General features: G+C 52.6%; 10 protein-coding genes across 10 annotated transcripts; 7 read left to right on the top strand and 3 right to left on the bottom strand.

The window, feature by feature from the left end:
* Positions 1 to 2618: 2618 nt before the first annotated feature.
* Positions 2619 to 3688, top strand: TRIREDRAFT_106684 (uncharacterized protein; the record flags this gene model as incomplete). The annotated part of the gene is made up of 4 exons (XM_006964728.1): positions 2619 to 2770; positions 2828 to 3100; positions 3171 to 3311; positions 3373 to 3688. 4 exons carry the CDS (start codon positions 2619 to 2621, stop codon positions 3686 to 3688), a joined length of 882 nt encoding a protein of 293 aa, XP_006964790.1.
* Positions 3689 to 4210: 522 nt separating this feature from the next.
* On the top strand, positions 4211 to 5252 carry TRIREDRAFT_77311 (uncharacterized protein; the record flags this gene model as incomplete). Its single annotated transcript, XM_006964727.1, has 2 exons — positions 4211 to 4301; positions 4368 to 5252. Exons 1-2 carry the CDS (start codon positions 4269 to 4271, stop codon positions 5250 to 5252), a joined length of 918 nt encoding a protein of 305 aa, XP_006964789.1. The 5' UTR covers positions 4211 to 4268.
* Positions 5253 to 7431: 2179 nt separating this feature from the next.
* TRIREDRAFT_77309 (uncharacterized protein) lies at positions 7432 to 9002 on the top strand (the record flags this gene model as incomplete). Its single annotated transcript, XM_006964726.1, has 2 exons — positions 7432 to 7546; positions 7606 to 9002. 2 exons carry the CDS (start codon positions 7432 to 7434, stop codon positions 9000 to 9002), a joined length of 1512 nt encoding a protein of 503 aa, XP_006964788.1.
* Positions 9003 to 9552: 550 nt separating this feature from the next.
* TRIREDRAFT_106680 (uncharacterized protein) lies at positions 9553 to 9826 on the top strand (the record flags this gene model as incomplete). Its single annotated transcript, XM_006964725.1, has 2 exons — positions 9553 to 9727; positions 9810 to 9826. The coding sequence occupies 2 exons, from the start codon at positions 9553 to 9555 to the stop codon at positions 9824 to 9826; spliced, it is 192 nt and encodes a 63-aa protein (XP_006964787.1).
* Positions 9827 to 10398: 572 nt separating this feature from the next.
* On the bottom strand, positions 10399 to 11811 carry TRIREDRAFT_22143 (uncharacterized protein; the record flags this gene model as incomplete). Its single annotated transcript, XM_006964341.1, has 1 exon — positions 10399 to 11811. The coding sequence occupies exon 1, from the start codon at positions 11725 to 11727 to the stop codon at positions 10399 to 10401; it is 1329 nt and encodes a 442-aa protein (XP_006964403.1). The 5' UTR covers positions 11728 to 11811.
* Positions 11812 to 16601: 4790 nt separating this feature from the next.
* On the top strand, positions 16602 to 18257 carry TRIREDRAFT_121486 (transmembrane amino acid transporter; the record flags this gene model as incomplete). The annotated part of the gene is made up of 2 exons (XM_006964724.1): positions 16602 to 18133; positions 18198 to 18257. The coding sequence occupies exons 1-2, from the start codon at positions 16775 to 16777 to the stop codon at positions 18255 to 18257; spliced, it is 1419 nt and encodes a 472-aa protein (XP_006964786.1). The 5' UTR covers positions 16602 to 16774.
* Positions 18258 to 19052: 795 nt separating this feature from the next.
* TRIREDRAFT_106677 (uncharacterized protein) lies at positions 19053 to 21262 on the bottom strand (the record flags this gene model as incomplete). Its single annotated transcript, XM_006964547.1, has 4 exons — positions 19053 to 19089; positions 19312 to 19783; positions 19922 to 20618; positions 20678 to 21262. 4 exons carry the CDS (start codon positions 21260 to 21262, stop codon positions 19053 to 19055), a joined length of 1791 nt encoding a protein of 596 aa, XP_006964609.1.
* A 942-nt stretch (positions 21263 to 22204) lies between these two features.
* TRIREDRAFT_106676 (uncharacterized protein) lies at positions 22205 to 22989 on the top strand (the record flags this gene model as incomplete). The annotated part of the gene is made up of 2 exons (XM_006964723.1): positions 22205 to 22676; positions 22874 to 22989. 2 exons carry the CDS (start codon positions 22205 to 22207, stop codon positions 22987 to 22989), a joined length of 588 nt encoding a protein of 195 aa, XP_006964785.1.
* Positions 22990 to 23446: 457 nt separating this feature from the next.
* TRIREDRAFT_60187 (uncharacterized protein) lies at positions 23447 to 24341 on the top strand (the record flags this gene model as incomplete). Its single annotated transcript, XM_006964722.1, has 2 exons — positions 23447 to 23687; positions 23752 to 24341. 2 exons carry the CDS (start codon positions 23447 to 23449, stop codon positions 24339 to 24341), a joined length of 831 nt encoding a protein of 276 aa, XP_006964784.1.
* Positions 24342 to 24461: 120 nt separating this feature from the next.
* Positions 24462 to 25145, bottom strand: TRIREDRAFT_60328 (uncharacterized protein; the record flags this gene model as incomplete). Its single annotated transcript, XM_006964546.1, has 3 exons — positions 24462 to 24739; positions 24805 to 24887; positions 24967 to 25145. 3 exons carry the CDS (start codon positions 25143 to 25145, stop codon positions 24462 to 24464), a joined length of 540 nt encoding a protein of 179 aa, XP_006964608.1.
* Positions 25146 to 25656: the final 511 nt, after the last annotated feature.

The raw sequence follows: 25656 nt of genomic DNA, 5'->3' as shown, positions 1-25656 counted from the left end.
CGCAACAAAGTACATATGCAACACCGCTGTCTTCTGGTTTTGAGAAATTTTACCGCCCCTTCAGGCCCAGGTCTCCCTTGCTTTAAAGGGCCGAAGGCTTGGGGGAGATTACCAGGGTTGGCTCTCCTACCATTCTCATAGCTTACTATCCGCAAGAATCTATGGAGCTCAAAGTACTTGTCCCCTGCTTTCACTCCAGCCGCTGGACGATTGAGTTGCTGCTCCCAATGACGGATACAATACTGACTTTGAGTCGGTGCAACAGCAATGTCAAACTTGTCACTGCTTTAATGCACAAAGAGCATGTGTTGACTGATTTTCCTTGCTTGTGTGACTTACGCTCTCAAAGGCACAGGGCTATCGGGCATTGTGGCAGTGCCATAATGGGGTTGGGCACCTCAAAGAGCGCCAAGAAGAGTCGTCGTCAGCTCATGTATAGAGCAAGCAGACTCAAGTTTGCCCGCTGATACTAGGTAGCTAGAAAGCGCTTTGGCCATTGGCCATACCCTTGCCAAAAAGTCAATTCGTGCCTATTCCATAGCCTAGAGGCATCGTTCTTTGCTGCTAACCATTTCCTACCTGACTGGGTGAGCCAGCTTAGTCCTACAGCTTTGGTGTTTATACGAAGCATACAAGACTCAGTGGGCTGATAAGAGCTGCGTATCAGACTGAGAAGAAGTAGTACAGCTAGAAAGAATTAGACTGAGAAGAAGTGGTACAGCTAGAAAGAATTTGGCTGCGCCGGCTGATTGCTCCTATCATCAGGCTCTGGGCACCAAGAGATACCGAACCATATGGTGGAGCGGGGATGCACGCAGTACAATTAAGCTTAAACGAGGAAGCAGGCCAATCTCGGTCAGATCTGGAATACAACAGGGCGGCCTGATTCCCGCACAAATGACGATCCGGCCGCCCCTCCCTAGACAACCCCCAGTTATTTGGCACGTTTGGTATCTCAGCCGTTGCCATGCTACCAATAGATTGTAGGCCAAGACTCGATCATAGTGTGCCAAGACTACGGCACCCGTCGCTTGATAGCGGACTCGACTTTCCGTAATATCCTCGGGTCTCCATTGACATCTGCCGTTCTTGGGAGCTGAGGCTCGTACGGGACTTTCTCGCGTGCGCCGGGCCTTGGCGCCAATGCGGGCTGAACAAGCTGCAAACAAGGATGTTGCCATGATAGGCGCCTCAGCCTCTCGGCGTCGGGTACATGTACTAAAAGGAGAACTACCGAGCTCCGCAAACAACTACCAGATGTGCCTGAAGCAAGGATCAGGGTGGAAAGGGAGCAACAAACCAGCAAGCTCTCGAGCCAGAACAGACAATGACCGCTTGCCGAACCAAGGAGGCAACTTGATCACATCCTATCCTATCATGATGCGAATCCTCGAGCCGTGTAACATCGGGCTTCCAGTGCCCTTTTGGGTTGCTAAAAAAGCATGGCAATGATAGACCCCATCTGACACGATGTTCAGTGAAGCATGGGTATCGGTAGGGCGAATCCATCAGCTGTCACAACCCGATGGATTGGTTTCAGATTAGACGGGGTGGGAAAACTGTGTGAGAGTGTGTGACACAGGAAAGCCTCAGCGCGCCTAGTTTTAATGATCCCGGTTCAGGGTCTTGGCGTCAAAATCTTCGCAAACAAAGCAAAGGACATAATTATGTGTCTGATGAAGCAATTACGGCCTCAGCGAGCCCGGTTCATCACGCTTAAGAGGCTAAGTCCTGTAGCGAACAGAACGGTTTGGGCTTAGAGTATATCGGTAGTATAAGATTTGAGAGAACCTCGTCCCCGAGATCTCGGTACCCATGGATCCGTTCGGCAACTGGGTATAGTACTCCATTTGCTTCCCTTCATTTGGCAGTCAACTGCATGATGCATGGGTCTTCCCGGAGGCTTCGTCTTTACCCTGCCCATTCCCGATCCCGGCTGGCAGTGCTCGCCACACGGGAAGGCTACATCAAGTGACGAATATTCTTGCAAGGATTCCACCGCGCACGTCAAGGGGGCTGTATACTAATGACCTTGAAGTGATTCTCTAGCCCCCCCCCCCCTCAAAAGGCTTCAAGCAGCAGCAGTAAAGGTCTCCCTGATTCTCAAGGTGTAGTCTAGGAATGTTGGGGGCCTGAAAGTCCGCAGATCATGAGGTTTGGCTTGGCGCTGCCTCGTCAAAACAAGTTCTCGGGTGCTTGTTTGGCCTATGTACTTCGTTGTTTGCATGACAGTGTATATGTCTTTGCCGTCGCTTATCACGGAAATCCTGTGTGACGTTGGCTTGATACCCGCTAGGTCTGGGCAAAGATAGAGGTGCGTCAAGGACATGAGAGTGATGAGAGGACAGTTTCTCGAAAAGTAATGTGACTATGACGCTGATGATTGAGAGCAGAGAGTTTATAAATAAGTGAGGGGCGCCCAAACTACTGCCCTGAAACACGCATCAACATATCCATTGCAAAGGGGCAATAGAGCTCCATCACTTGATAGCACAGAGGTGCTCCAACGCTATCTACTCGACATATTATTACCAGTCAAGCCGATTTGCTCCTCTTGACAGCCTCATTTTGCATCTCGTTTTCCATCAGATAGTCTTACCAGTCTGGAAATAGACGCCATGGCTCAAGCGTTCATGAGAGACGATGAACTCTGCAGGAAGTACGCAAAATTTGCAGCTGATCTGGACCGGTGGCACTTCAAGATCATCTACTGGTTCATGTTCGTCCTCAACCTTGTCATTCTATTCATCGCGTCTTGGGCATATACAAGGTACGCTGCCTATCTTACTCGGATCCCAAACGCCCATTCTCATGAATACATGTACAGAAGCCAAGTTACAAACGAGCAATTCAGCCATGAGCCACGGAGGCGCGCCAGGATGCTGGTGAGATACATGTTGATGTGCCTTGCCTGTGTCCTCGTATCGGCAGCAGTGGTTGTCATGGAAGCCTTTTCTCTACTCGCTTTGCAATTCTGCGACGGCGAGAATTTAATCTCGCTCTATTGGTCTACTTGGACCATGATTCAGGTTGGATCACTGATAGCTATGATGGGAATCATCCTCGCCATGGCACATTCGTTGCGAAACAGGAGACATCCGTAAGACGATTGATCACAGGGAAAACTACTACCACTGGACAGGAAGAATGCTAATTTTGAGCTGATACAGGCCGTGGGCACTTGCATTAGGAACACCCGTCCTCGTCATTGCCGGCCTATTGCATCTCATTCACGACTGCACGAAGAAGCGAGTCAAGAAGATGGCGACCGCGTCCATCATGAAGAGCAATGCTCCCTCCATGAGCGAAGTGTAAGATGACATGGTTGCTCTACTCTCGGTACATGAAGCTGACACTCTTTGCCGTCAATAGAAATACCATTCAGGGGAATCTCGAAGACGAGCTCGACAACACGATCCTGGGCGAGTTCATCGGCTTCACAGTGGAAGGCGGCCCTATTGTCCGCTTCAACGACTCCATGCCGCTCAATCTCAACATGGACTACGGGTTCGAATTGCTTGGCTACTACGACGGCACTCGACCCGTCGTAGCGTACCAAAAGGGCGCCGTTCAGTTCCTGCCCACGGACAAGGACAAGACGCTGCCGCCGAAGGAGACTCGGTTGAAACGGGAGAGGTCGGCTGATAAGTTGCAAGAGCCTGGGAGGGATGAGATCAGCAGTGCATGATAACGCTCACAATGTTGGAGCTGTCTGCAGAGTGTCTATGCCTTATATGTGGCTACCTAGACATCGAGGCGATACTGAGGACTAATTCCGGTGATGAATGATGGGATAAATTACATGTAAGGGAGAAGATGGACGAGGATCTTCTACGTACCAAGCTTTGATGAGAGGCAGATCTACCTCTCGGTGCCTTGTCTAAGATACCTACCTTACCTACCATCATCTAGATGGTGAAGTGCATTTCAAGCATCACATGATTCCTGAGGTCACGGTACTTTATGCAACAAAGCTGCAAATTGAAGCTTTTCAGACTAGGTAGCTAATCGATAATCGGCCTTTTAGAGGGGGGTTACAATTGGAGGGGCAATTTCTTGGTGAGAAAAATGTCTAATGGCGGGGCAAGATCCGAGCGACTGTCCGCAAATCGGCGCTTTGCTCATCCGCCTCTCGCGCCGAGCAAGACGGCGGTTCGATCTTACAAATCAACGCAACTCCATCAGCTTCGGACGACAGGTAACCATCGACCAGCACTTGAACCATGCTGATGTGCCATCGACGCCCCGGATAAGCAGCAGACATTGCCATGGGCTTGGAAAAGGTCAAGCACGTTGTGCTGGTACGTCGGTCGTTGTTACACCGAAGGGAACGCTTTGGATGCATTTATTACTGACGCCATCTACAGGTGCTCTCCGGCAAGGGCGGCGTGGGCAAGTCCTCGGTGACAACGCAGCTGGCGCTCTCCCTGACGCTCGCCGGCCACTCCGTCGGAATCCTCGATGTCGACTTGACCGGCCCTTCCATCCCGCGCATGCTGTCCATCGAGGCCTCCAAGGTCACACAAGTTCCTGGAGGATGGGCGCCAGTTGTTGTCCACGAGGCGGAGCCGGAAAGCGGCCTGGGCAGCCTACATGCGATGAGCTTGGGGTTCCTGCTACCGAAGCGAGGCGACGCGGTGGTCTGGAGGGGGCCCAAGAAGACGGCCATGATCAGGCAGTTCCTCAAGGACGTGCTATGGGACGAAACCGACTATCTACTCATTGACACGCCTCCGGGCACGAGCGACGAGCACATATCGCTGGCCGAGACGCTGCAGAGGGATGCCTTGCCGGGCCAGGTTGCCGGCGCAGTGGTCGTGACGACGCCGCAGGCAGTGGCCACGGCAGACGTGCGCAAGGAGCTCAACTTTTGCGTCAAGACAGGCATCCGGGTGCTGGGCGTGGTGGAGAACATGAGCGGCTTCGTCTGCCCGCACTGCTCTGAGTGTACAGACATTTTCGGGTCCGGCGGCGGCAAGTCCATGGCCGACGAGTTCAAGGTGCCGTTCCTAGGCTCCGTGCCAATTGACGCGCAGTTCATTGCTCTCGTGGAGGAAGGCCAGCGACCGCATTATCCGGCTGGGACGGTGGTCAATGGGCAGGACATATCGTCGGTGCCAGAGAGCGAACAGAAGGTCGGCAAGGATGACGGGACGCTGGTGGACAAGTACAAAGACTGTTCGCTGTATCGCATATTCGTAGGCATCACCTCGCAGCTCCAGCAGAAGATCACCGAAGCAGATACAACATGATACCATACCACACGTGGATTACTTGCGTACACTTGTCCAACTATCTATGATCAACGTTAAGTGCGAATGTGTCTTGCATGAATTGGTTATGGGACAGCCCCCTTCCACTTCTTGAGACGGGACGTTTCGCCACCCATCTCTAATAACTTCGTTGGCTACGCTAACCAGTCAAGCCAGTTCTAGGATACTACATCTAAAGGTCTGGGATATGGTAATTCACACAATCTGAATAAGCCAACGATGCCTCCCGGAAGAGGCTTGGATAATATCTTGGCTCGCCTGCGCTTGCATGCATCATTGATCCTACCTTAGTACATAGGTACACTGGGTCTAACTTACGCAAGGTACCGGTCGGGTAGGAGGCAGTGCTACGTATGAGCTTACAATGACAACACTCCCTGAGCCACGCATCGTGACATCCCTTGCTTCTGAGAGGTGCCAGCTGATTCGCATGAATACCCTACAGACATTGATAGGAAGCGGTGACAGAGAGTCAGGGATTCCTTGATCCAATCACGACCAATAATTCTTTTCCCCAAGGGGCGAAGCAAACACCTTGGGTGTCAATGCTCCTGCAACCGTAGCAACAGGCCCTCCGTCATCCTCAAGCCACACAGGCGAAGGTTTCAAGGCAATTACTTGTTCCGGAAACCCCGCCATCCATTGGCGGCGTCTTGAGGTGAGCAGACGAGCAGCAGTATTACGTCTGGTGCCTGACCATCAAATGTGGGCACCCTGCAAAATATAGACTGACGGATCGGTGAGGCGGGTGTCAACAATCCAGTGATAGCTTCGAGATGCGCCTCCAGTGGACTTGTGAAGTCGTCTGGTTGTTGGTGGGCATCATCAGTACAGAAAGCAGTGGCTCTTCTCCAGCATACGACCGAGGTCCCCATCCCATCGTAATAGAGTTTATCGCAGTAATTGAGGTATTTGGCAAGAGAGAACTAGCTGTGACGACATGATTTAGGTACTACTCGACTTAATGGACGCGAAAAAATCACCTTATCAATTGACTTCAGGCTCTTTCCATTAAAACCCCCCTGCTCGTACCTTGGGGGGTGGAGCCGACGCTGTAGCGGCAGGTACTTCAGCTGCATGGGATGGCGGGCAAGTACTGGCCGGTACACCATCACCCAGGTCCCAATTGGGCTGCGTCCAGCATCACACAAACACAAACCTCAGCCAAAATAAAATCTCGGACTGCGCACCCGCTCAAGTGCTGCAAACTCTGTTTTCCACCCAAGTCTGGCTGATTCTGCCCTCGATCCCTTCTGTGCTGCATCCTCCCAGCATCCCTCAAATTCCTCTTCATTCTGCCCATCTTACCGTTTCTCTTCCAATAGCGAAAAGCGAGGTTTTCGTCTCTTCTGAGAGCTTCCCCGAGGGGACAAAAAAAAAATCCCCCACAGAGCGCAAAAGCTGCAATCGCATCGCCCTACTAGAGTACCTCGCGCAATCAAGCTTCCGCCTCACACGACCGTTATACACTTTGGACAAGCTTCATTAGCTCTTCTTCTATCCATTAGCTTTCTCAAGTTACTGGATATGAGTAGCTAGACGTGTGCCTGTCCTTATAAGACATCTCGCTCCGGTTCTTTCTTTGGCCTTCTATGCGATCGACTGATCTCCTGCGATTCCTCTTTTCGCGACCTTCCAAGTATGCCCTCGCCGGCTTGCCTGCTCTATCATCTCAAGACTTTGGAAAGCTGACAACTTGTCCCATCTTCAGGCCTCGATAGCACCCCTTCAAGCCATAAGCTCGCTACACATCGCAACCACAACCGCCTACCCAAAGTCAACAGCCTTCGGCAAGATTTCTTGCCCTCCATACCAGTTTCGACACCGAGTCCTAAGCATCGGGCACCACACGCCAGCGCAACATTTTGTCACAGAAGTGGTTCTTTTACCCCCTCTGTCCCCGGCCTCCATAACGTCCTCTCGAGACGTTAGCCCTTCTACACTCCCCGATTGCTGCTGGCTTCCGCCAGCGTCGCTGGACAGACCACATTCCTGTGGGCCTACTCTCTCGAACAGACGCCGCAAGGTCTGTTTGAGTGGCAGCTAGTGCTCCGCGGACTCATTGTCAGACGGGCATAGCAACAGCGAGCTCGTCAATCTTCACTCCTATCCGGCATTGGCTTTGACGTGCTGTTTCAACAGCGACGAGTCATCAAACATGGCCAACTTTTCGGTGCCCAACAACTACACTTTCTCTCCTTCGTCGGCCACTCCCCACTTGACAATCAACCACGATAATGCGGCCGAGCTGGACTCCACCTATGCCTTCGAAGGTATGCGACAGTGCCCTTGATTTGCTTCGAAGGATCGCTACTGACATGCATCCACCCAGGACCCGAGAAGCTCCTAGAGGTATGGTTCGCTCCGAGTGCTTCGGCGCTGCCTCAGGGCGCTCGACCCGCCGGCCTCAAGGCCGTGACCGCCGAGACTTGGGAGACTATGCTTGACATGGTCAACTGCAAAATCCTCTCGGTGCTCAAGACCGATGCTGTCGACGCCTACCTTCTCTCCGAGTCGAGCATGTTTGTCTTTCCCCACAAGCTCATTCTCAAGACTTGCGGCACCACGACGCTGCTCCTCGGACTGCAGCGCCTGCTCCACATTGCCGCCGAGTTTGCGGGCTTCCCCTTCAACAACGCCACGTCCGCAAAGGAGATCAAGGCTGTTGCTATTCCCTACCGAGTCTTCTATAGCCGCAAGAACTTCCTCTTCCCCGACAAGCAGCAGGGTCCCCACCGCAGCTGGAAGCAGGAAGTCAAGTACCTGGACGACATGGTGGATGGCGGCAGTGCCTACATGGTGGGAAAGATGAACGGCGACCACTGGTACCTGTACATCACGTCGCCCAACCGAATGTTCACTCCTCCCCTGACCCCCGACTCGGAGAAGAATGAGACGGCCCCGGCCAGCTTCTCGATGCCCGCCAACATGGAGCTTGGAGGACCTGGAAGCGACGAGACGCTCGAGATCTTGATGACGGATCTCGATCCGTTGAATGCCAAGCAGTTTTACCTGGCGCACGCGAGTGCGGTCGCGTGCGACAAGCTGTCTGCCGAAGGCAGCAAGGCCGGTAACACTGCTGACAACGTGAGCGAGGTCAACGTCTTCGCCGACGGCATCGAGTCCGACCTGCATGAGTCGGCTGAGAAGCCTGCTGAGATGGAGTCTCTGACCACTGAAGGCCACGCCCTCGGCACGGTCGTGTCGGAGCAGTGCGGCCTCGCCGACGTGTATCCGACTTCGGTCTATCCCGATGCACGCATCGACTCATACCTCTTCAGCCCCTGCGGCTTCTCTGCCAACGGCATCATCCCTCCGCCCCCAGCCACGCAGGAGGATGGCCAGCAGAGCGGCAACAACGCTGGACACTACTTCAGCGTCCACGTCACGCCCGAGACTGGCTTCTCGTTTGCTTCGTTTGAGACCAACGTTCCGGGCGGCCAAAGCGGACGAACCACGGCCGAGATCATTGAGCACGTCGTTGACATCTTCAAGCCTGGCCGCTTCAGCGTCACCCTCTTTGAGGCCAAGGGTCGCGGCGAGAACCCTTACGGCTCGACCAGCTCCCACAAGGGCCTTGCCACCCAGAGACTTGTCGATACCGTTCGCGGATACCGTCGCATCGATCGCATCGTCCATGACTTTGAAGACTACGACTTGGTGTTCCGCTTCTACGAGCGCGAGGGCTGGGTTGGTGACAAGAAGGCTCGCGTCGGCGAGGAGATTTGATGTAGCAGTGGAAGATTTTGCTAGGATCGTACGAATGTACTCGGTGGAGGATCGGGTAGTCTTGGATCAGACGAATTGGGTTCGTTCTGGACATTTCTCTTTTCAGGCTATATTCGCCTTCTATCTCTACGTTTGGTTGAACCTTTGACACGGTTGATATTGATAGTCTCATAGTTTTGCATAGTGTCTTGACTTGATGTTTCTTAATGAATGATGTTATCCTCGCATCCATTGCGTCTCGCGAGATTATAAACTCTCCATTTACGCTCATACAAAGAGGACTGATTGCATTCTACTCTTTTCGGTGAATGATGAGAAAGGTGGACCGGCGGTGCTGCTTATCGATAAGCCGAAGATAGCAAAGCCATAGTCTATTCTGGTGTCTCCACTTGACCAATTTTTTTTCCGCAAAGCTTCTGCGAAAAAAAAAAAAAGCATCACCAAAAACTTCAAGAAGTCCAAACCCACAACCACCCAACGGTCAATTGGTCTCGTCCCCGTCTTCTCCCAGCCTCACATATCACCACGATTATAAATCAAACAGCCCGCCATGCATTTGATGTACACCCTCGACGCCAACGGCAACCGCCTCTACACCCTGAAGAAGGTCGCCCACGGCCAGGTCACCAAGTCTGCGCACCCGGCGCGCTTCTCCCCCGATGACAAGTGGTCTCGTCAGCGCGTCACGCTGAAGCGTCGCTTTAACCTGCTCCTGACTCAGCAGAGTGAGTGCTCCTGGTGCCCACGGGTGGAATCAGTTTCGAGGGAAGCTTTGTGTCCATATGCTGACTGTGTTTGCGGTTATAGAGGAGGAGGCTATGTAAACTCTCGCGTCCGAATAGGCGAATCGTGAACGAAAGCGACTTCAAAAAAGAAGACCGATGAGCAAGAATCCAGCCTAGTCACTTCGGTGTATTTGCGATGTCGGGCGAAGAAAGAGGTCAAGGAGACTCCTGCTTGGATACCACCAACTCGAGCTCTCTGCTCCCATCGTTTGGAGTCAGTGACGGGATAGTGCCGTGAGGCAGTCTGCTTTTCTCACGGAAAAGGGAAGGAAGAAGACGACGAGAAAGGGGAATGAGGGGACTTACATGGGAGAACGTGCGACTGCTGTAGGCAAAGTCGAGACATTTGGAGTTGGAATCATTGTCAACTTGATTCAAGGAAGGGATATGGCGTTTTAGGCGATTGCATGTATTTGGGCACATTTGCGAATGAGCAGATGGAGAAAAGACAATACAGTTTTCTCATGAGATGATATTGAGCCATTTGGTGCACCCTTCACTGGTATTCTCCTTGCTACTGTGTGCGCAAATGCTTGGATTCATGCAATCATTATGGACCTCTCCTATTGTCGGGCAATTCCCTCTTATCGTCATCCAGACACCCTTACATCTTATCTCTTCCGCCTAGAGTTTACCGCTCGTCCCGCACCAACCTTGACTTTGCTACCACCACCAGACCTATGGCCTGTCAGAAGACCAGGCAGATAGTCATCATCCATCAAATCCTTCTTCCTCTGTCTCCGCTGCTCATCCAGCGCCTTGACGTGCTCCTTCTGGTCCTCTGCGAGGATCAAGTCTCTGCCCCAGCCATTCTTCCCACCAACATGCTTGGGCAATCTTCCATTCGCACTGCCATGAACCGGCTTAGGCACGCTAAACACATTGCCGCGGTTGTTCCACTGGAAGTTCTGCTTCAGGTGGATCTTGAAGTTTCCGTGCTGATCTGTCGAGCAGCTGGTCCTCGTGAGCGTGTTCTGGCCGCACTTGGGGCAGAACTGCTTGTCCATGTCCTTGGTGATGTTGAAGCAGCCATGGCAGCGCAGCACCCACGTCTTCAGATATGTGATGCGCGACAGCGAGGGCGCAACCAGATTCAGATTGATGCGCAGGGCGACGTTTTGCATGGCGTAATCGGATGTCAGGATGGCAGCCTGCAGGACTTTGGGAGTAGCGTTGGCGCTCGTGCCGGCCGCACCGGAGTCTTTGGCTTGCTGCTTCTTGAGGTTGGAGGGGGTGATCCAGCCCTCGTCGTCTGATTCTTCTGATGCCTCCTCGGGTTGCTGTACAGCTGGCGAGTCCTGGACGGCTTCTGTCGTCCCCGGCTCTGTTGTTTGCTTGTCGGCATTGGCAGCGGCCTCGAGATTCAATCTCTCCATGTCGTCGCTGAGGTTCGCCTCTGTTTGCGGCTCCGACTGCACATCTGCCTCCTCCTCTTTGGCACCTTCTGAAGCCTGCTCGGATTCAGCAGGCTTCTGAGTTTCATCACCCTGCACTGGTCCCTCTGTTGTCTCGTCCGTCGCGGGCTTCTCCTGCGGTGGCCTGCCGTTCAGGCCCTTCTGGCCCGGCGTATTCCTCAGCCTCCAGTCGCCTCCATTCCTCTCGCACTCGAGCTCATATCCCAGCGCGAGCACCTCCATGTCCGGCCTGCTGAGAACTCCATAGTCGCCCGTCTTCTTTGCAAAGTCGGCGATGAACTTCAAGCTCTCGGGTCTGGGCGACCGCAGAGTGACGAATGGCAGCAGCGTCGTTTCGACTCGGGCCCGGGTGGCGGCGTCGCGGATTTCGCTGATGATGTTGGGAAGCGTGTAGAGCTTCTCGGCCCTGGCAATGAGCACGCTCGCAGGAGGATCGTTCTTGATCAACGGGCCGGTATCGAGAACAAGGCTGTGGATCGGTTTGGTGGCCTCGACCGAGGTCGCTGATGACTCTGTGGCTGCCATGGCAGCGTCCGGAATGAATTGCTGGGCAAAAAGTTTGTCTGGGTCAATTATAGGTAAAGATTCTTCATCTGAGACCCGTCAACAGCTGTTGGTAGAGCCGGTAGAGAGCAGATCTCTCGTGCGTCCTCTGGTACTGTATCTGGAGGGGCAATATCGGATCGCTACACAAAATTTGGTCTGCTGATAAGATAAGCATTCCGTGGGTTTCTTGGGGGGGCATGCATGCAAGGCATGGAGCACGTGCAGCTGACATATAACGTAAGGCAGGATCTCCAGATCTTCAGAGGACGATGCTCAAGATCACGTCTTGTCTTTGCACTCGTGCATAAATTCCTTTGAACGACGCTGAGAATGAGTGTTGAAGCGAATGTCACGGCCTACCAAGCGATTAGGGTGTCACTATTTAGGTACCTTATGCTATGTCTTTGTACGCTGACTGTCAATCAGAAGAGCAATTTCTGCATCCTCGGTCGGCCTTACCCTATACAAGCTTGATGTCCGATAAAGGCTTCAATACGATGAGCAATCCTACCGCTTTATTGCTGCTGCTACTTTTACTGCTGATTCTCCTGCTACTGCTGCTGCTGCTGCTGCTGCTGCTGCTGCTGCTTCTGATAATGTTGCTGCTGCTACCATCATCATGATGCTGCTGCCGCTATTGCCTGCTACAGTCTTGTCTTACAAATGTATATGAATGTTCTTCTGGGGCCCTGTCGGAGTCATTGCCAGGGAATCAAGTGTGGCGCTTTTTGCCCGTGGAAGACTCATCATTCGAAAGCTCAAGCGTTTCTCTCTTTTTCGATGCTACCGGGATGTCGTTCAAGCCCAGCGTTGTGCAGCAACTGGCGAGTGTCATGGCAAGGTGTATTTGTTCCTTTGGGAGGCCCTCACAACGTTACGACGACAATATCACAAGACATGCTTATGTCGAGCAGCTCGAGTTTCTACAAGTGCAAGAAAGAGCCTCAATCATTCTTTGGTGATTATCGAGCTGCTATTTGCCCTACGCCTGTGGTTGATCCAAGAACCAATGAGTCCATGATGAGCTAGTGTGCTCTTTTTGGAGGTCATTTCGCACAACGGTGTGTCAACAACGCGTGATTGATTCCGAACATGAGCTCGAAGACCGTGCCGCCACTACCTAGAAAGCCTCATTTCTCGTCGCCGCACGCTCTGCGAAAAGAGGTCGACATCATAAAAGAACATAGTAGCACTCACGCAAGACTTGTCTGCCCAGGCTGTCCTGTTGTAATCTCGCGTGATGTTCGCATGAGGCCCCTCCCATGTTGATTTCCGAGTCCGGTGTATGGGTGCAGAACCTCGTATCGGACCATCGGTTATCTCCCCATCCATGCAACTGGCCAGACCTTGATGCAGATACCATCCAACTCAAATCTGCTTCTCATTTGGCAAGATGGAGCATGCCAGCTTCCTCAAATGCACCTATCAAATTCGTCTACAGGGTCAGCCAACTCTTGACGTGACAATATTACGTGGTGCTTCACACTCGTCAGGCAGCAACCAGCTCGGGCCATGTGGTAGGGCTCATTTGCGAACAAGCACCGGGGTAGGCTTGTGGTCTCTCCATGTTCGAGACCTTCACATTACTATTGTATCTCGCGTGTTTTTCTTCAATGACTTGTTGGCCCTGCTGATCATGTTGATCCTGTTGGCCCTTTTGACTCGTCAGTGCGTAAAGATTGAAGATAAGCTGCTGCATTGAGCAGGTATACAGCGCGATTGACAGCAGCTTGAGCAGGTAGCCGGGACTGCTAGTGGAATATGCCATGATGTGCCGAGCGATGAAGCGGAAAGACGCGGCTGCTTTGAATTTATCGATCGACAACCGCTGAGAGGAACTACACATTGCATACCCCAAATCTCGTCACTGTCACTTGCCGATCTACAATTACTCCAGACTCTACGGCAGCAATGCAACGCGAGTCCGTCTATTTAGCTCTCAAGATTCGATTTCAAGTACGTAAAACATCTCGAGGGGTTTCCGGGGCTCCAGACGGGGTTGCTTCACCCCGAGATTTCCATTGAATAAGAGATTGTCATGATGATGCCCGCTCTCCGCGCTTCCCCAGGCTCCGTAGTTGGACCCTTACGATTGGCCCAGTCACAGCAACGCGGCGCAAAGGTTCATTTCACGAATGTGGAGAGCGGATTCTCCTCATGAGTCCTGCCCCTGCGCCGTCTCTGAAGGATATGCGGTCTGCTGGTGCGTTCGTTTCATGTACGAGTAGTCTCGCGAGGTCCGGCCTTTATTATTAACGGCTTCGCTTTGTGGTTACATGTACTGTGTGGACTAGGCGCAGGATACATCACGGTCCGTTACTGCGTATTACCTTACCTGGTCTTGCTGGGCACAATGCTACGTGGCCGCCAAGTGAGATGGGATGCAGATGAATGACGGGGGCGACTCAGATGCTATTCAGCCATCTTGTAGGTAGTACTGTACGGTGACACCAGCTGAAAGGAAGAACCCGGACGAACATAACATGATGCGCCCGTTTCCCCCGCAGCGAGCACAGAGAGGTAGTAGTGACGAATGTGCTACGTGGGAATGTCTCGGACTTTGTGGACAGATACGAGAACAGATGTCAGCACATCAGGAGGCGAACTGGCGTGCCAGCAACGTGATGCCGCATCAGGATGCGGTATAGCTCCGTTCTGGGTATCTTTCGAGAAGGCGCATGGAAGTGATCGCCGGCATTAGTGCAAACTGGCTAGGCCGGATGCGGTTAACACACGGAGGGTTTACTGCAGGTGACTCGGAGCGGAAGGAAGAAGGAGGAAAACCGGCGAAGGAGACGATGGACAGGAAAAGTCAGCACGCCCCAGGGATGGATGCTGGTGGCTGGAGATGGCTCGGTCTGTACAGCGGCTCGGCCCCCGTAAGGTTCGCTAGGAGGCCCCCCAAGATATCCCTGTAGCCCAGCGCTAGAGGCACTAACCAGGCTGCTGGACAGGCTGGACCTGCTGGAAGGGGGCAGCGCTAGCCGGGGGCGCTTCCAGGCCTTGTTGCTCTTGGGGATGGTTCGAGGCGGAAGGCTGGGCAACGGCCTGTCTGCCAAGGGTGACGAGTGGCTGCAGGCTTGTCTGGACGGAGAGTTTTGTGCGCCGGTACGTCCGTTGTCTGCAGAATGGCCGGTCTTACGCAGGGACGCATCCGTACTTGTACTTGGCCGCGGTCCGGCAGTGAGTGCCGTAAGGTGGTGTGCAGATTTTTTTTTTTTAGCCACTCATCTTGATTGCATCGACTAGAAGGATCTGACGGCGTTCGGCAGTGTCACAGCTTTTCCGGCGTCCAAGAATTTGGTGAATTCCAGTTGCGATGCCGGCACGTTTGGCAAGGAAATCGGACGATTCCGTTCACAACGAGAGGAGCCATTCTGACACCAACCGTGGCCTGGATCCCAGCTTTGATCTCTGCGTGGCCACAAACTTACTCGTACGGGTACAATACGCATAGTAACGTCGCTTGGTCGCTTAGACGGGCTCCGTACCTGTCCGTGAACAGGCATTCTTGTGAGAATCTCCATTGGCCACCGCGCTGGGCAGCGAGGGATTATTCGAGCAAAACAGAGGCAAACCGGGTTGCCTGAACCATCTTGGCTGGAGTCTTGACACATGAAAACTGCCACTGAGTCGCAATAGGATCCATCGTGTGTTGCTTCAGCGAGTAGCATCGAGCAGAAGAGGCTGGCCTCAGTGGGTTTGGTGGAATCAGTGGGCCTGCAATGGGCCAGACAGTGGGCTTTGCAGTGGACACCTGGGTGGGCATCTGGTGGACAAGGGGAGTACAAGAGGACGCAAAGAGACAAGGGAGAGCCGTGGCCCTACAGTATCAATGCCCAGTGTGAGGACGTGGATTCCAACGCAATGACGTTTTGGGTCCGGGGCTAGAAGAAAAGAAGGGGAATTCTTGAGCCGCCCAGGATCCACTTGGGCGAAAGCCTTGCCCTGCATCCCGTCAAACGACACTCGAATCCATGACTGTGTGATATGATCACGGAACAGGCGGCAGCCCCGACGATGCGATGCAATGCAGGCTCAACCGCCGTGATTTGCCTCGAGACGGAACAAGCCAGGCCTCGAACTTGGTTTTTACGTACAAGAATGCGGAGACATGATGTCGGCGAGTGATTGTTTTGCGGGGGAGGAGATGAGCCTGATTCCGGGGTAACGAAGGGGCCCTCATCAGCTGAAGAAGGGGACAGGATCGGGGCAGGAGGCAACGAGACAATGGGGGGGAGACATGGAGCAACAAGAATAAGACGATGATACGGCTGCAGCGTTTCCCCTCTTCCCTGCGTCTCTGGGGAACGAGCTTCGAGCTGGCCAAAGTGGAGGAGCGGTTGAGGGTCTAGATGCCAGCGAGACTCGAACAAATAAACATTGGACACACAAGACCGCCGTTTCTCCCTTATCAGCGCCGATGGAGCGCCGAACCCGGAGCGTTGTTTTTCCTACCCTCATTCCGTTTTACTTTCTAGCACCAGGACCCCGGAGGCGTTCGCGGCGAAGATCTAAAGCAGATAGCCCAGGCTTGACGTCTACGCCCACTCCGTCCGTGGCGCATCTGCTCCGAGTGCGCGGCCACCCCGGCCACATTTTGACTTATCTATCTTTCCTCGTGTGGCCACGCAGATGCGGCGCCTGCAACCTTATTAGCCCTGACAAACTAGATGTATGTAATTCGTCGTATCGGAATGGGGGCGCCTTGTTAGACATCGTCCTGGATCTGCACGCACCACATCTGTCCGGTTGGGGGAGTAGGTATTAAACTCTCTTCTCTCCCCCCCCATCTCCGCATTCTTCGCCTCGTCTCCTCTTTCTCTCTATTCATCGTCTTTGGCGGGTTTATTTAAAAGAGTCTTTGCTCTCTTGCCGCTCCATTCCTCCCTCTTCCCGCCCTTCTCCCTTCTCTTCTCAGTGCTGTCATTGTCTCACAAAAACTCTTCTCACCACCATTCCCTACTCCTTTCGATAGTCGAGTACCGACATCACATCCTCCTCGGTACAGCCATCGGTATTCGCCATGTCGAATACCACCCTCAACTTCAACTCGGACTCCGAAAAGAGCCGCAATGATCTCAAGGAGGTCCCCAACCGCGACTTCAATGTCCTGACGGGCGAAACGGGCGCAGAGTTCCGCGAGGATGCCGAGCGCGCCATCATCGAGCAGGGCGAGCACAAATTTAACCGATTGGGATGGAAGCGCCTCACAATTGTCCTCATCGTCGAAGCCATTGCCCTCGGTAGCTTGTCTCTCCCGAGTGCCTTTGCCACCCTGGGCATGGTTGCCGGTACCATCTGCTCTGTCGGCCTGGGTCTGCTTGCCATCTACACCTCAGACCTCGTCGGCATGGTCAAACTGAAATTCCCCGAGGTTGCCCACTATGCTGATGCCGCCAGACTGGTTGCTGGCAAGTTTGGCTACGAGCTCGTCGGTTTCATGTTCGCTTTCCAGCTGGTTCTGCTCATCGGCTCCCACTGCTTGACGGGTGCCATCGCCCTCGGCCGGATCTCAGAAGACGCCATCTGCTCTGTGGCCTGGGCCGCCATCTCCGCTGTTGTGCTCTTCCTCCTTGCCCTTCCTCCCAGCTTCACCGAGCTGGCCATCTTCGGCTACATCGACTTTGCCTCCATCATCATTGCCATTGGCATCACCATGATTGCTACTGGTATCCAGGCTCACAACGCCGAGGGCGGATTGTCTGCGGTCCCCTGGTCGGCTTGGCCTAAGGAGAACCTGGGCTTCACCGAGGCCTTCATTGCCATTACCAACATTGTCTTCGCCTACAGCTTCTCCATCTGCCAGTTCTCCTTCATGGACGAGATGCACACCCCCAAGGACTACAAGAAGTCCATCTGGGCTCTGGGCCTTATCGAGATTGCGATCTACACCCTCACCGGTGCCATCATCTACGCCTTCGTCGGACCGGATGTCGAGTCGCCCGCTCTGCTGTCGGCCGGCCACCTCATCTCCAAGGTCGCCTTTGGTGTGGGCCTTCCCGTCATCTTCATCTCGGGATCCATCAACGGCACCGTCGTCGGACGCTTCATCTTTTCGCGAGTGTTCAAGGACTCCATCATCCGATACATCAACACCCCGAAGGCGTGGGCAATCTGGACTGCCATGATCGCTGGCCTCACCGTCATCGCCTGGGTCATCGCCGAAGCCATCCCCTTCTTCTCCGATCTCCTGGCCATCTCGTCATCGCTCTTCATCTCGGGCTTCACATACTACTTCCCCGCCATCTTCTGGTTCGTGCTGCTGCGCGAGGGAAGCATGTTTGACAGGAAGAACCTTGTTCACCTGATCCTGAGCAGCATTTCCATGATTGTCGGCCTTATCGTGCTGGTGGGCGGGACCTATGCCAGTATTGTCGACATTGTAAGTCTAATGCCCTTAATCTTTGCCATCCCTCGAGGACTTTGGTACTAATCCGCGGCCACAGAAAAACCAATACGAAAACGGAAGCGTCCGAGGACCCTTCAGCTGCGCATCGTCGTCATAGACGACTTGTACAATTTATGATGTATCATTGTACTTTTATTCCTTTTTTATACTCATGACGATATGTATTTTGTATTCATGCGTTGTTGGTCATTTGATATACCAACTCGACGAAAGCAGTAGAGAGATACCAATAGATGAAGCGTGGCGTTTCTACTACCAAACACAAATTTTCTTGGCTCTGGGTGACATAATCAATTGCTTAGATCCTTCTAACGGTCAAAGAAATTTTCTAGAACCAGATTTCGTGTGGCTTGATAGATCACCGATGATCTCCGGCCGCCTAGCAAGTCTTCTTCGAGCGAGCGACGTTATCATTTGGCGACGAGATGAGAAGGCTCAAGATCCTTGATACGATTTATCAATTGATTGTACGCCTTGGGCATTTTGCTCGACGACTGGTTGTCTCGACGAGGTGTCATGTTCATTGGGTTGGCAGGCTCCTGGCGTAGTCAAACTTTCTGCATCCTGAACTGGAACAAGTTTTCGCTCCGTCAGCGGCGCGATCCTTTCACTCCTTTCACTTGCCCTCTTCTCGCATTCCTGACAAGAGAAACTGTTAGGGGGAACAGTCGGCCGTTATCGAAAAGGCCGTCTGTGGTATGTATTTCTGGGGCTAGAATGAGAATGAGTGCAGAATTCTGTTCCCTCTGGGAGGGGATTCTCTCCTTGTGGGGTGATTAACTTTGGTTACACTTCATACTCTAATGATCAAGTTTTTACCATTTGCTCATGAACCTACATCGGATGTTTAATGAGAGATTGCATGCGTGCACAATGCCGATGAATTCCATTTTCACTTAGAAACGAGCATTATCTGGACATAATGAGGCCTTCAAAAATCGTTCAGTAATGGAGATACCAAAATAAAGTATACTTCGTATGTCTAAATGTCTATGTGACGTAAACTACATGTATACTCAGCATTCACGAAGGGGCCATGACTCTGTGTGGGGAGCTAGCGGTGAGGCAGCTCACGCCTCATAGCATCTAGGTCAGATAGCATTGAGAGAATTTGCATCAGTGACCTATGCCCAGAGCGGAAGCAAACTGACCTCTCCTTATCCCGGCCCCATATCTCAGTGCAAGTCTCCAGTGTCTCGAGTATCGTCTGCCTCGGTGGTATCGAAAACCCATCTGCCAGTGGCGCATCTGCCTGCAGCAGATGCAGGCCGGCCGTCAGTGCAGCAGCAAAGAAGTCCAGCTTGAAGAAGCGACCTAACAGATCCCGGTTATCGGGATTCCCCACGTGTTCGCACAGATCGCGGTGATGGACGAGGATTGCGAGGCTGCACTCGAGAGAAGCCCAGTATGAGACTGGATGCAATATGGGAGCGTCGGGACGTAGGGCGTGACAGCGATGAAGCACGAGCAGAATACGACGGAAGAAGATGTCAAGGACGGCTCGCAGAGATGGGTTCCTGCATCCGGGGTGCTCCAAGGTAGTCGCCATGAGGAGTTTAATGTCAGCGTTGTATCGAAGAATCTCGTCGTATGTAGGTTTCTCTGTGTCTGAGTTGACTCTGGCTATGAGGCTGCAGATGGTAGGAAATGAGTCGCTTAGAGACAACCAAGGACCGAATTTTGGCTCGATATGAGGTAAGAGGGCATCATGTGTCTCGGTCCTTCGGAGGATGTCGTCTGAAGAGAGGAGACTCGGCATACCTGTTATGGCCGCCGTCTGGATGCAGAAATAGACAATGGTGATCCATAGAATATGCCCGGTTTGCCATTCAGAAACAGTGACCGCATGACTATCCATGGGCTTTGAACTCGCAACTGGCGGTTTATGGAGTCCGATGCAAACTGCGAGCCGCACGATGATGCCGAGCAATGACCAGCTTGCATCAAAGGACCAGCATGTTCCGTTGGCAAGCTGCTTGGCAAGGACTATGAGGCAAAACGTCCGCATCACGGACATGCTCGGCCGCACCATGAAGGTTGTTCTGGCCAGGCAAGATTCGGCTGCCAGACAAAGCTCGATTGTCGATGGCGAGTCGCGTGTCACAGCAAAACATCCAAGTGCGAGAACCATGAGGTAGGTCGAAAGCCAGGAGACGTCAGTCTGCGCGGCATCTTCCCAGAAGTAGTTGATTTCTTTGAGGAAGCGAGGGGGGTCGAGGATGGGATGAACCGGCTGGTAGAGCGCGAGATAGGCCTCGACAAAAGCGTCACATTTGTCTCGGTGGCTGTAGATGAGGTTGCGGACCTCGTCGAGCGAGGACGCGTATTTGATAGCACCAGGGGAGTTGAATGGAAAGTTGCTGGGGAGAAGAATGTCGGTTGAGCAGTCTATATGAAGAATTCTGATGTCTTCGGCATGGACAAACGTCTGGCCGAGGTTGAGTGCCGAAACCTCGAGCTTGTCATCTCTAGTCAGCCGGTTTTCTCGAGTAAGTTATCCAAATTGTTCTTTCTTACCCGGGTTATGAGGGCTTTCCAGTGTGTCGTCCCTCGGCGCCGTGTGTGCCACGAGGTAAAGATATCCTTGGCATCCTCGTGAGATGTCACAAAGCCAATCATCGGCGAGGCATCACTGGTTGAAGAGCCGTTATCGACTCGATGAGTGTATGTGCACTGACGGGCCCAGCCGGATCGGCGGCATCGTGAACAAGGCAACTGTTTATCGCATCCGGCTTTGAGTCGATGGCATCGTGTGCACGACAGAAGAGCGCGCTGTCTCCTTCTAATGGCTTTGGCGCCTCGATGTTCGGTAGTAGTCGTGTCGGATGACGGCGCGCAGTTGCCGCTTGGGGATGATGGCTGTTCCGTACTTGATTCGGAGCGTATTGACGAGGTTTTGCTCGAGACATTGCTCGAGGCATTAGTGTCGGTGACGGGAGGATTCAGCACCGATGTTGCTGTCGCATGCGCCAAGTTGTTAGATCGAAGTGAACAGTCGACTCTGGCTCGGAGACATCGCTCGCACGACGGTTTGGTCTTGTCGCAGCGAATCTTCAACAAGCGGCATCGACTGCATGTGTTGATTTGCCTGATGCTGGGCATTTGGTCGTCCAGTCAAGTATTTTGGCCATACGAGTTCGAATGGAGAGGTTCAGATGTCCCCCGAGCTCCCAAGAAAAACGGTCGCCCGTGTCTAGCGACCCATCTTGCATATATATGGTACTCGCTAGAGCTCAAATGCTTACAAACGACGTGCTTTTTGGGACCAATAACTTATTGCAATTGATGAGAAGCAGCTTTACAATAAGTCAAGCCTAGGTACTGATGCAGAGTGCACGAAGGATCAAAGTCACCAACGACCAAGTGGAACTGCACCTCTCGGCCGATGATACACCCTGCTAAAGGCCGACGGGCGCTTCAGCTTTTGGTCAGACGTAAGTTACTGAATTCATGTCGTTATGTCCCCATTGCCAGATGAATGTATTTGTCAATTGTCAACTTTCCACTTGGGATTGGTTTTCGGATGAAATACAGAGGCTGCCCATTGTGGTCAAGGCTCCGGATGATCCTAGCTAAATGTTAGATCCAGAGTTGAACGCTTTTTGTGTGGCAAGTATCCTGGGACGCTCCGAGGGAGCCTCATGATGCTGTTACAGTGGCCTTTCCATCACAATCGACCATCAGTATCCGTTAGGCTGGAAAACGCGGGATTTCGTCAAGCTCTTTACTTGAGCTTAATGTCTTTTAATGTTTGTGTCATGAAACTCTGTCTTTAAGTTAAAACGCTTCCGTTTTAGAGTTCCGACACTGTTGGTGCACTCGCAACTCAACACTTATGGGCATGGCCAACTAGGTATCAAGATTATACCCCACCAACATGAAGCCTTCTCCCTTCTCTCCGCTTTCAACACCATAACGATGCCTCAGCAGTGCAAAACAGGCACTGCCACTAGCCTCGGCAAGATAGTTGTTTTGAATGGCTTTCCTGGTACAGGGAAATATACTATTATGAAACGGGCCAGAGATCTCTTACCCACCACCAGCATGACCTGTCTCCTGGACAACCACCTCCTGATCGACCCTGTCACAGCACTCATTCCCGATCGAAGTGAAGAACACCACGAGTTGCGCCGCAGAATCCGAGCGCCTATCTTTGAGCAGATACGAAAACAAGTACTGGAGGGCGCTACTATACTTATGACAGCGTGTCTTGCCGGCGACAACGGGAGAGATGCTGCCTTTCTTAGCGAGCACTTCGATATCGTGCGTGGGACCGACATACCTATCATCTGGGTGAATGCAGACTGTGACCCAACAATTCTGGAGCAGCGCCTGGAGAGTCCTGAACGCTGCCAGGGGAGTAGGGCGAAGCTGACGGACGTACGTGTGCTACGGGACCTGTTGCGTGAGCATCATCTCATTGAGCCGACCCAGAGCGCCGATAGATCCATAAGGCTGGTGGTCAAGCAATTGGATGTGAATGGACCGGTAGATCTTTCAGCCAGTCATCTAATAAGTATGATAGACTATTAAAGCATGTTGCCTGACTTATTTGGCAAACCTGCCTCGATCACCATATCCAATAAACATGACTTGTTCTCCCTACCCTGCCGGTGGTGTATTATTGAATTCAAAGCCTGGGATCATTGAGGGGTTACAGGAAAGCAATCATTTTCTTTCAGACCCGTGATATACTGGCATGATACTTCGTAGGATACAGTCCCCGTCAGACTTCATTGCTCCCCTGGGAGAATGATCTGAGCTCGGGTGACCAGATGACGATATGTCGTCCAATGCACACACTGATGCAAGAGACTGACTGTGTCTAGCAGTACTTCTACGGTTGATAGCGTCGATGAAGCAACGATGAATAGCATGGGAAATGAGAAATGCGGGGGTCCGCCCCATCTCGCTGGCTCGCTGTCTGGGGTATCGCCATGCCGAACTAACCTAGGTTAACGGGTGCCTTTTCGTATTACTGAACAAAGCTGTAGCCAAGGTAAGCGGCTATAAGGGCATATAGAACACCAGCGTATATAATTGGTCTACAAGCACACATCTTATACGCTCAAGACTATGGGACCAATGCTCGTGATTGTTGACATGTATGCAGCAATTCTAACCGCTTGCCTTGGTATAACGGATGCTTGTATAAGGGAGTAGTCGTCGACTTTACCAATTACCGCCGCCTGCGGTAGTCAATTTATCAGTGTTTATAAGATCCTCCCACATCTGCGTCCATGCATGCCACCCAACGACCCTGACAGACCTTACACCGATCTCAACATGTCTTCTACGACGACTTTTGCACGCCCCTCTCCAAAGATATCTATTGCCAAGCTATCCTTCCCGGCCCCTCGGGTGCTCCTGGTCAAGATCTCACGCCCAACAGCCCTTAACGCCATTGCCATTTCAGGCAGCTGGGAGCTCGCCTCGCTTTTCGAATGGTTCGACGAGGAGCCCTCGTTATGGGTCAGTATCGTGACGGGGGAAGGTCGTACCTTCTCGGCAGGTGCTGATCTGAAAGGTAAGTTTGGGATATCAGAAGGAGTTCAAAAGAGTCACTACCGCTGACAATGGCCACGTTCAAGCGTGGAATGACGAGATCGGGTCCGGCAGCTTTGGAGAAATGCCATCCTCGGGCTTCGCTGGCCTTTCGCGGCGTACCGGCAAGAAGCCCGTCATAGCTGCAGTTAACGGCATCGCATACGGAGGAGGCTTCGAGGCGGTGGTCAACTGCGACCTTGTCATTGCTAGTGCTACGGCAAAATTCTGCTTTCCAGAGGTGAAGCGCGGCGTGGCCCCCTTTGCGGGAGCAATGCCTCGTCTCATCCGCACGATAGGAAAGCAGCGCGCGATGGAATTGATGTTGACGGGCCGCGTGCTTCCAGCCCAGGAGGCCAAGGAATGGGCACTTGTCAATGTGGTCTGTCCCGAAGGACGAGATGTGGTCGAAGAAGCTCTGAAGTGGGCAAAGATGATTGCCGAAAACAGTCCCGATTCAGTCATTGTCACCAAGCAAGGAATCAACTGGGGCTGGGAGGGCGTTGGCGCTGATGAAGGGACTCGCATCAGTAATAGCCTATGGCATCATAAGCTGCTGGCTGGAGACAACATCAAAGAAGGGTTGCAGGCGTTCGTGGAGAAGAGAAATCCAAAGTGGACTGATAGCAAGCTGTGAGTGATTTGGAAGTTAATATGTCAGTATTTACAATACATGAAAGACGATGGCTGCTCATCCGATGAGTGGTGTGGGACAGAATGAAAATGGACAACTCGCATCTGACAACTCATCCACTGTTCAAGAGGACCGAGCAAAGATACTATAATCCAACGGCAACCTCTCGCCCATCCAAATGGCCCGTTGAGAGTGGTCGCGATATCCAGACTCAGCAGACGAGACGCCGTCCTCCGGGATCGTATTGGGGTGGATCAAAGCAGACAGGGGTCCCCGCCAGACGGCGAGCCAAGACACAAATGCTCCAAACTGCGCGGGAGTGAAGACGTTCACTTCAAACATGGCGACGGGATGGGGGCCGATTGGTCGATCCCAGAAGGTGTAGATTCTCAACTCCGGGACTGGATCGCAATCTCCAGTTAGTAGATTTAGCGGTAGAGTTCAACAAACAAAATGCTTGACCTACACTCTCTGCGGATGCGTTCCCAGAGCTCGCGCGCGTATTGAGCTTGCTCCTTGTTGTTCTGGAAATAGTATATGTGGATGTCGCTGTTCGGACAAGCCAAGTTAGTGCCATGCAATACGTAAATGCTCAAAAATTTGAAAAGACAGGATGACGGAAACTCACAAGCCGCCTCTTCGCCCGTTGTCAAGAGGATCGGTGAAGCGACTGTAAGCCTCGCTCAAGTGCTCGCGCTTCGGATTGACAAAGCTCTTCCCGTCTTCATTCCTTTCGTCTGACAACGGTGGCGCATTCTCAAAGCCGGCGAGAGGTGAAGGGTATGTGTAATTCAACGGGTTTGCCATCTTTGCTTGAGTGTAGGTAGAGCCGGAGTATGGGTGGATGGGAGTAGGTTGATGAGGCTGTAATTGGCGCGGATTGTAATACTGTGAGGAGATGGATGGCGTGCTTTCTTGTTGCTACAGAATGAACCTGGCAGGGTGCGCAGCGCTTCGGTGGCTTGTCGAGTTAGCGGGTATTGTCGGTGCTCATTGACCTTTCCTTATCGATGTCATGACCTCTATATATGCTATTGAGGAGTTGCCCTTGACAAGAGTAACTCCGGGTGAAGCCACAGAGGAAGAGAAACTGAGATTTGCATTTGTAAGTGCAATACCCGATGTCGTCTGGTCGGATTATGTTGGCTCGAAGCTGACGATTCGAATTTCAGGCCAATTTAGTAACCATTTCAAGCAGTGACGCAATTACAGCAGCAGACGCTCTGTTGTATGCGGAGACGGAGGGTTTAATTCCATTGTCTGGCACAAAACAAGCATTACAAGCAGCTTAATAACTGGAAGAAGGTAGAAGCTCAAG

This window comes from Trichoderma reesei, assembly GCF_000167675.1.
Source record: "Trichoderma reesei QM6a unplaced genomic scaffold TRIREscaffold_7, whole genome shotgun sequence".
Lineage (NCBI taxonomy): Eukaryota > Fungi > Ascomycota > Sordariomycetes > Hypocreales > Hypocreaceae > Trichoderma > Trichoderma reesei.
This window is presented reverse-complemented; position numbering and strand designations above follow the sequence as displayed.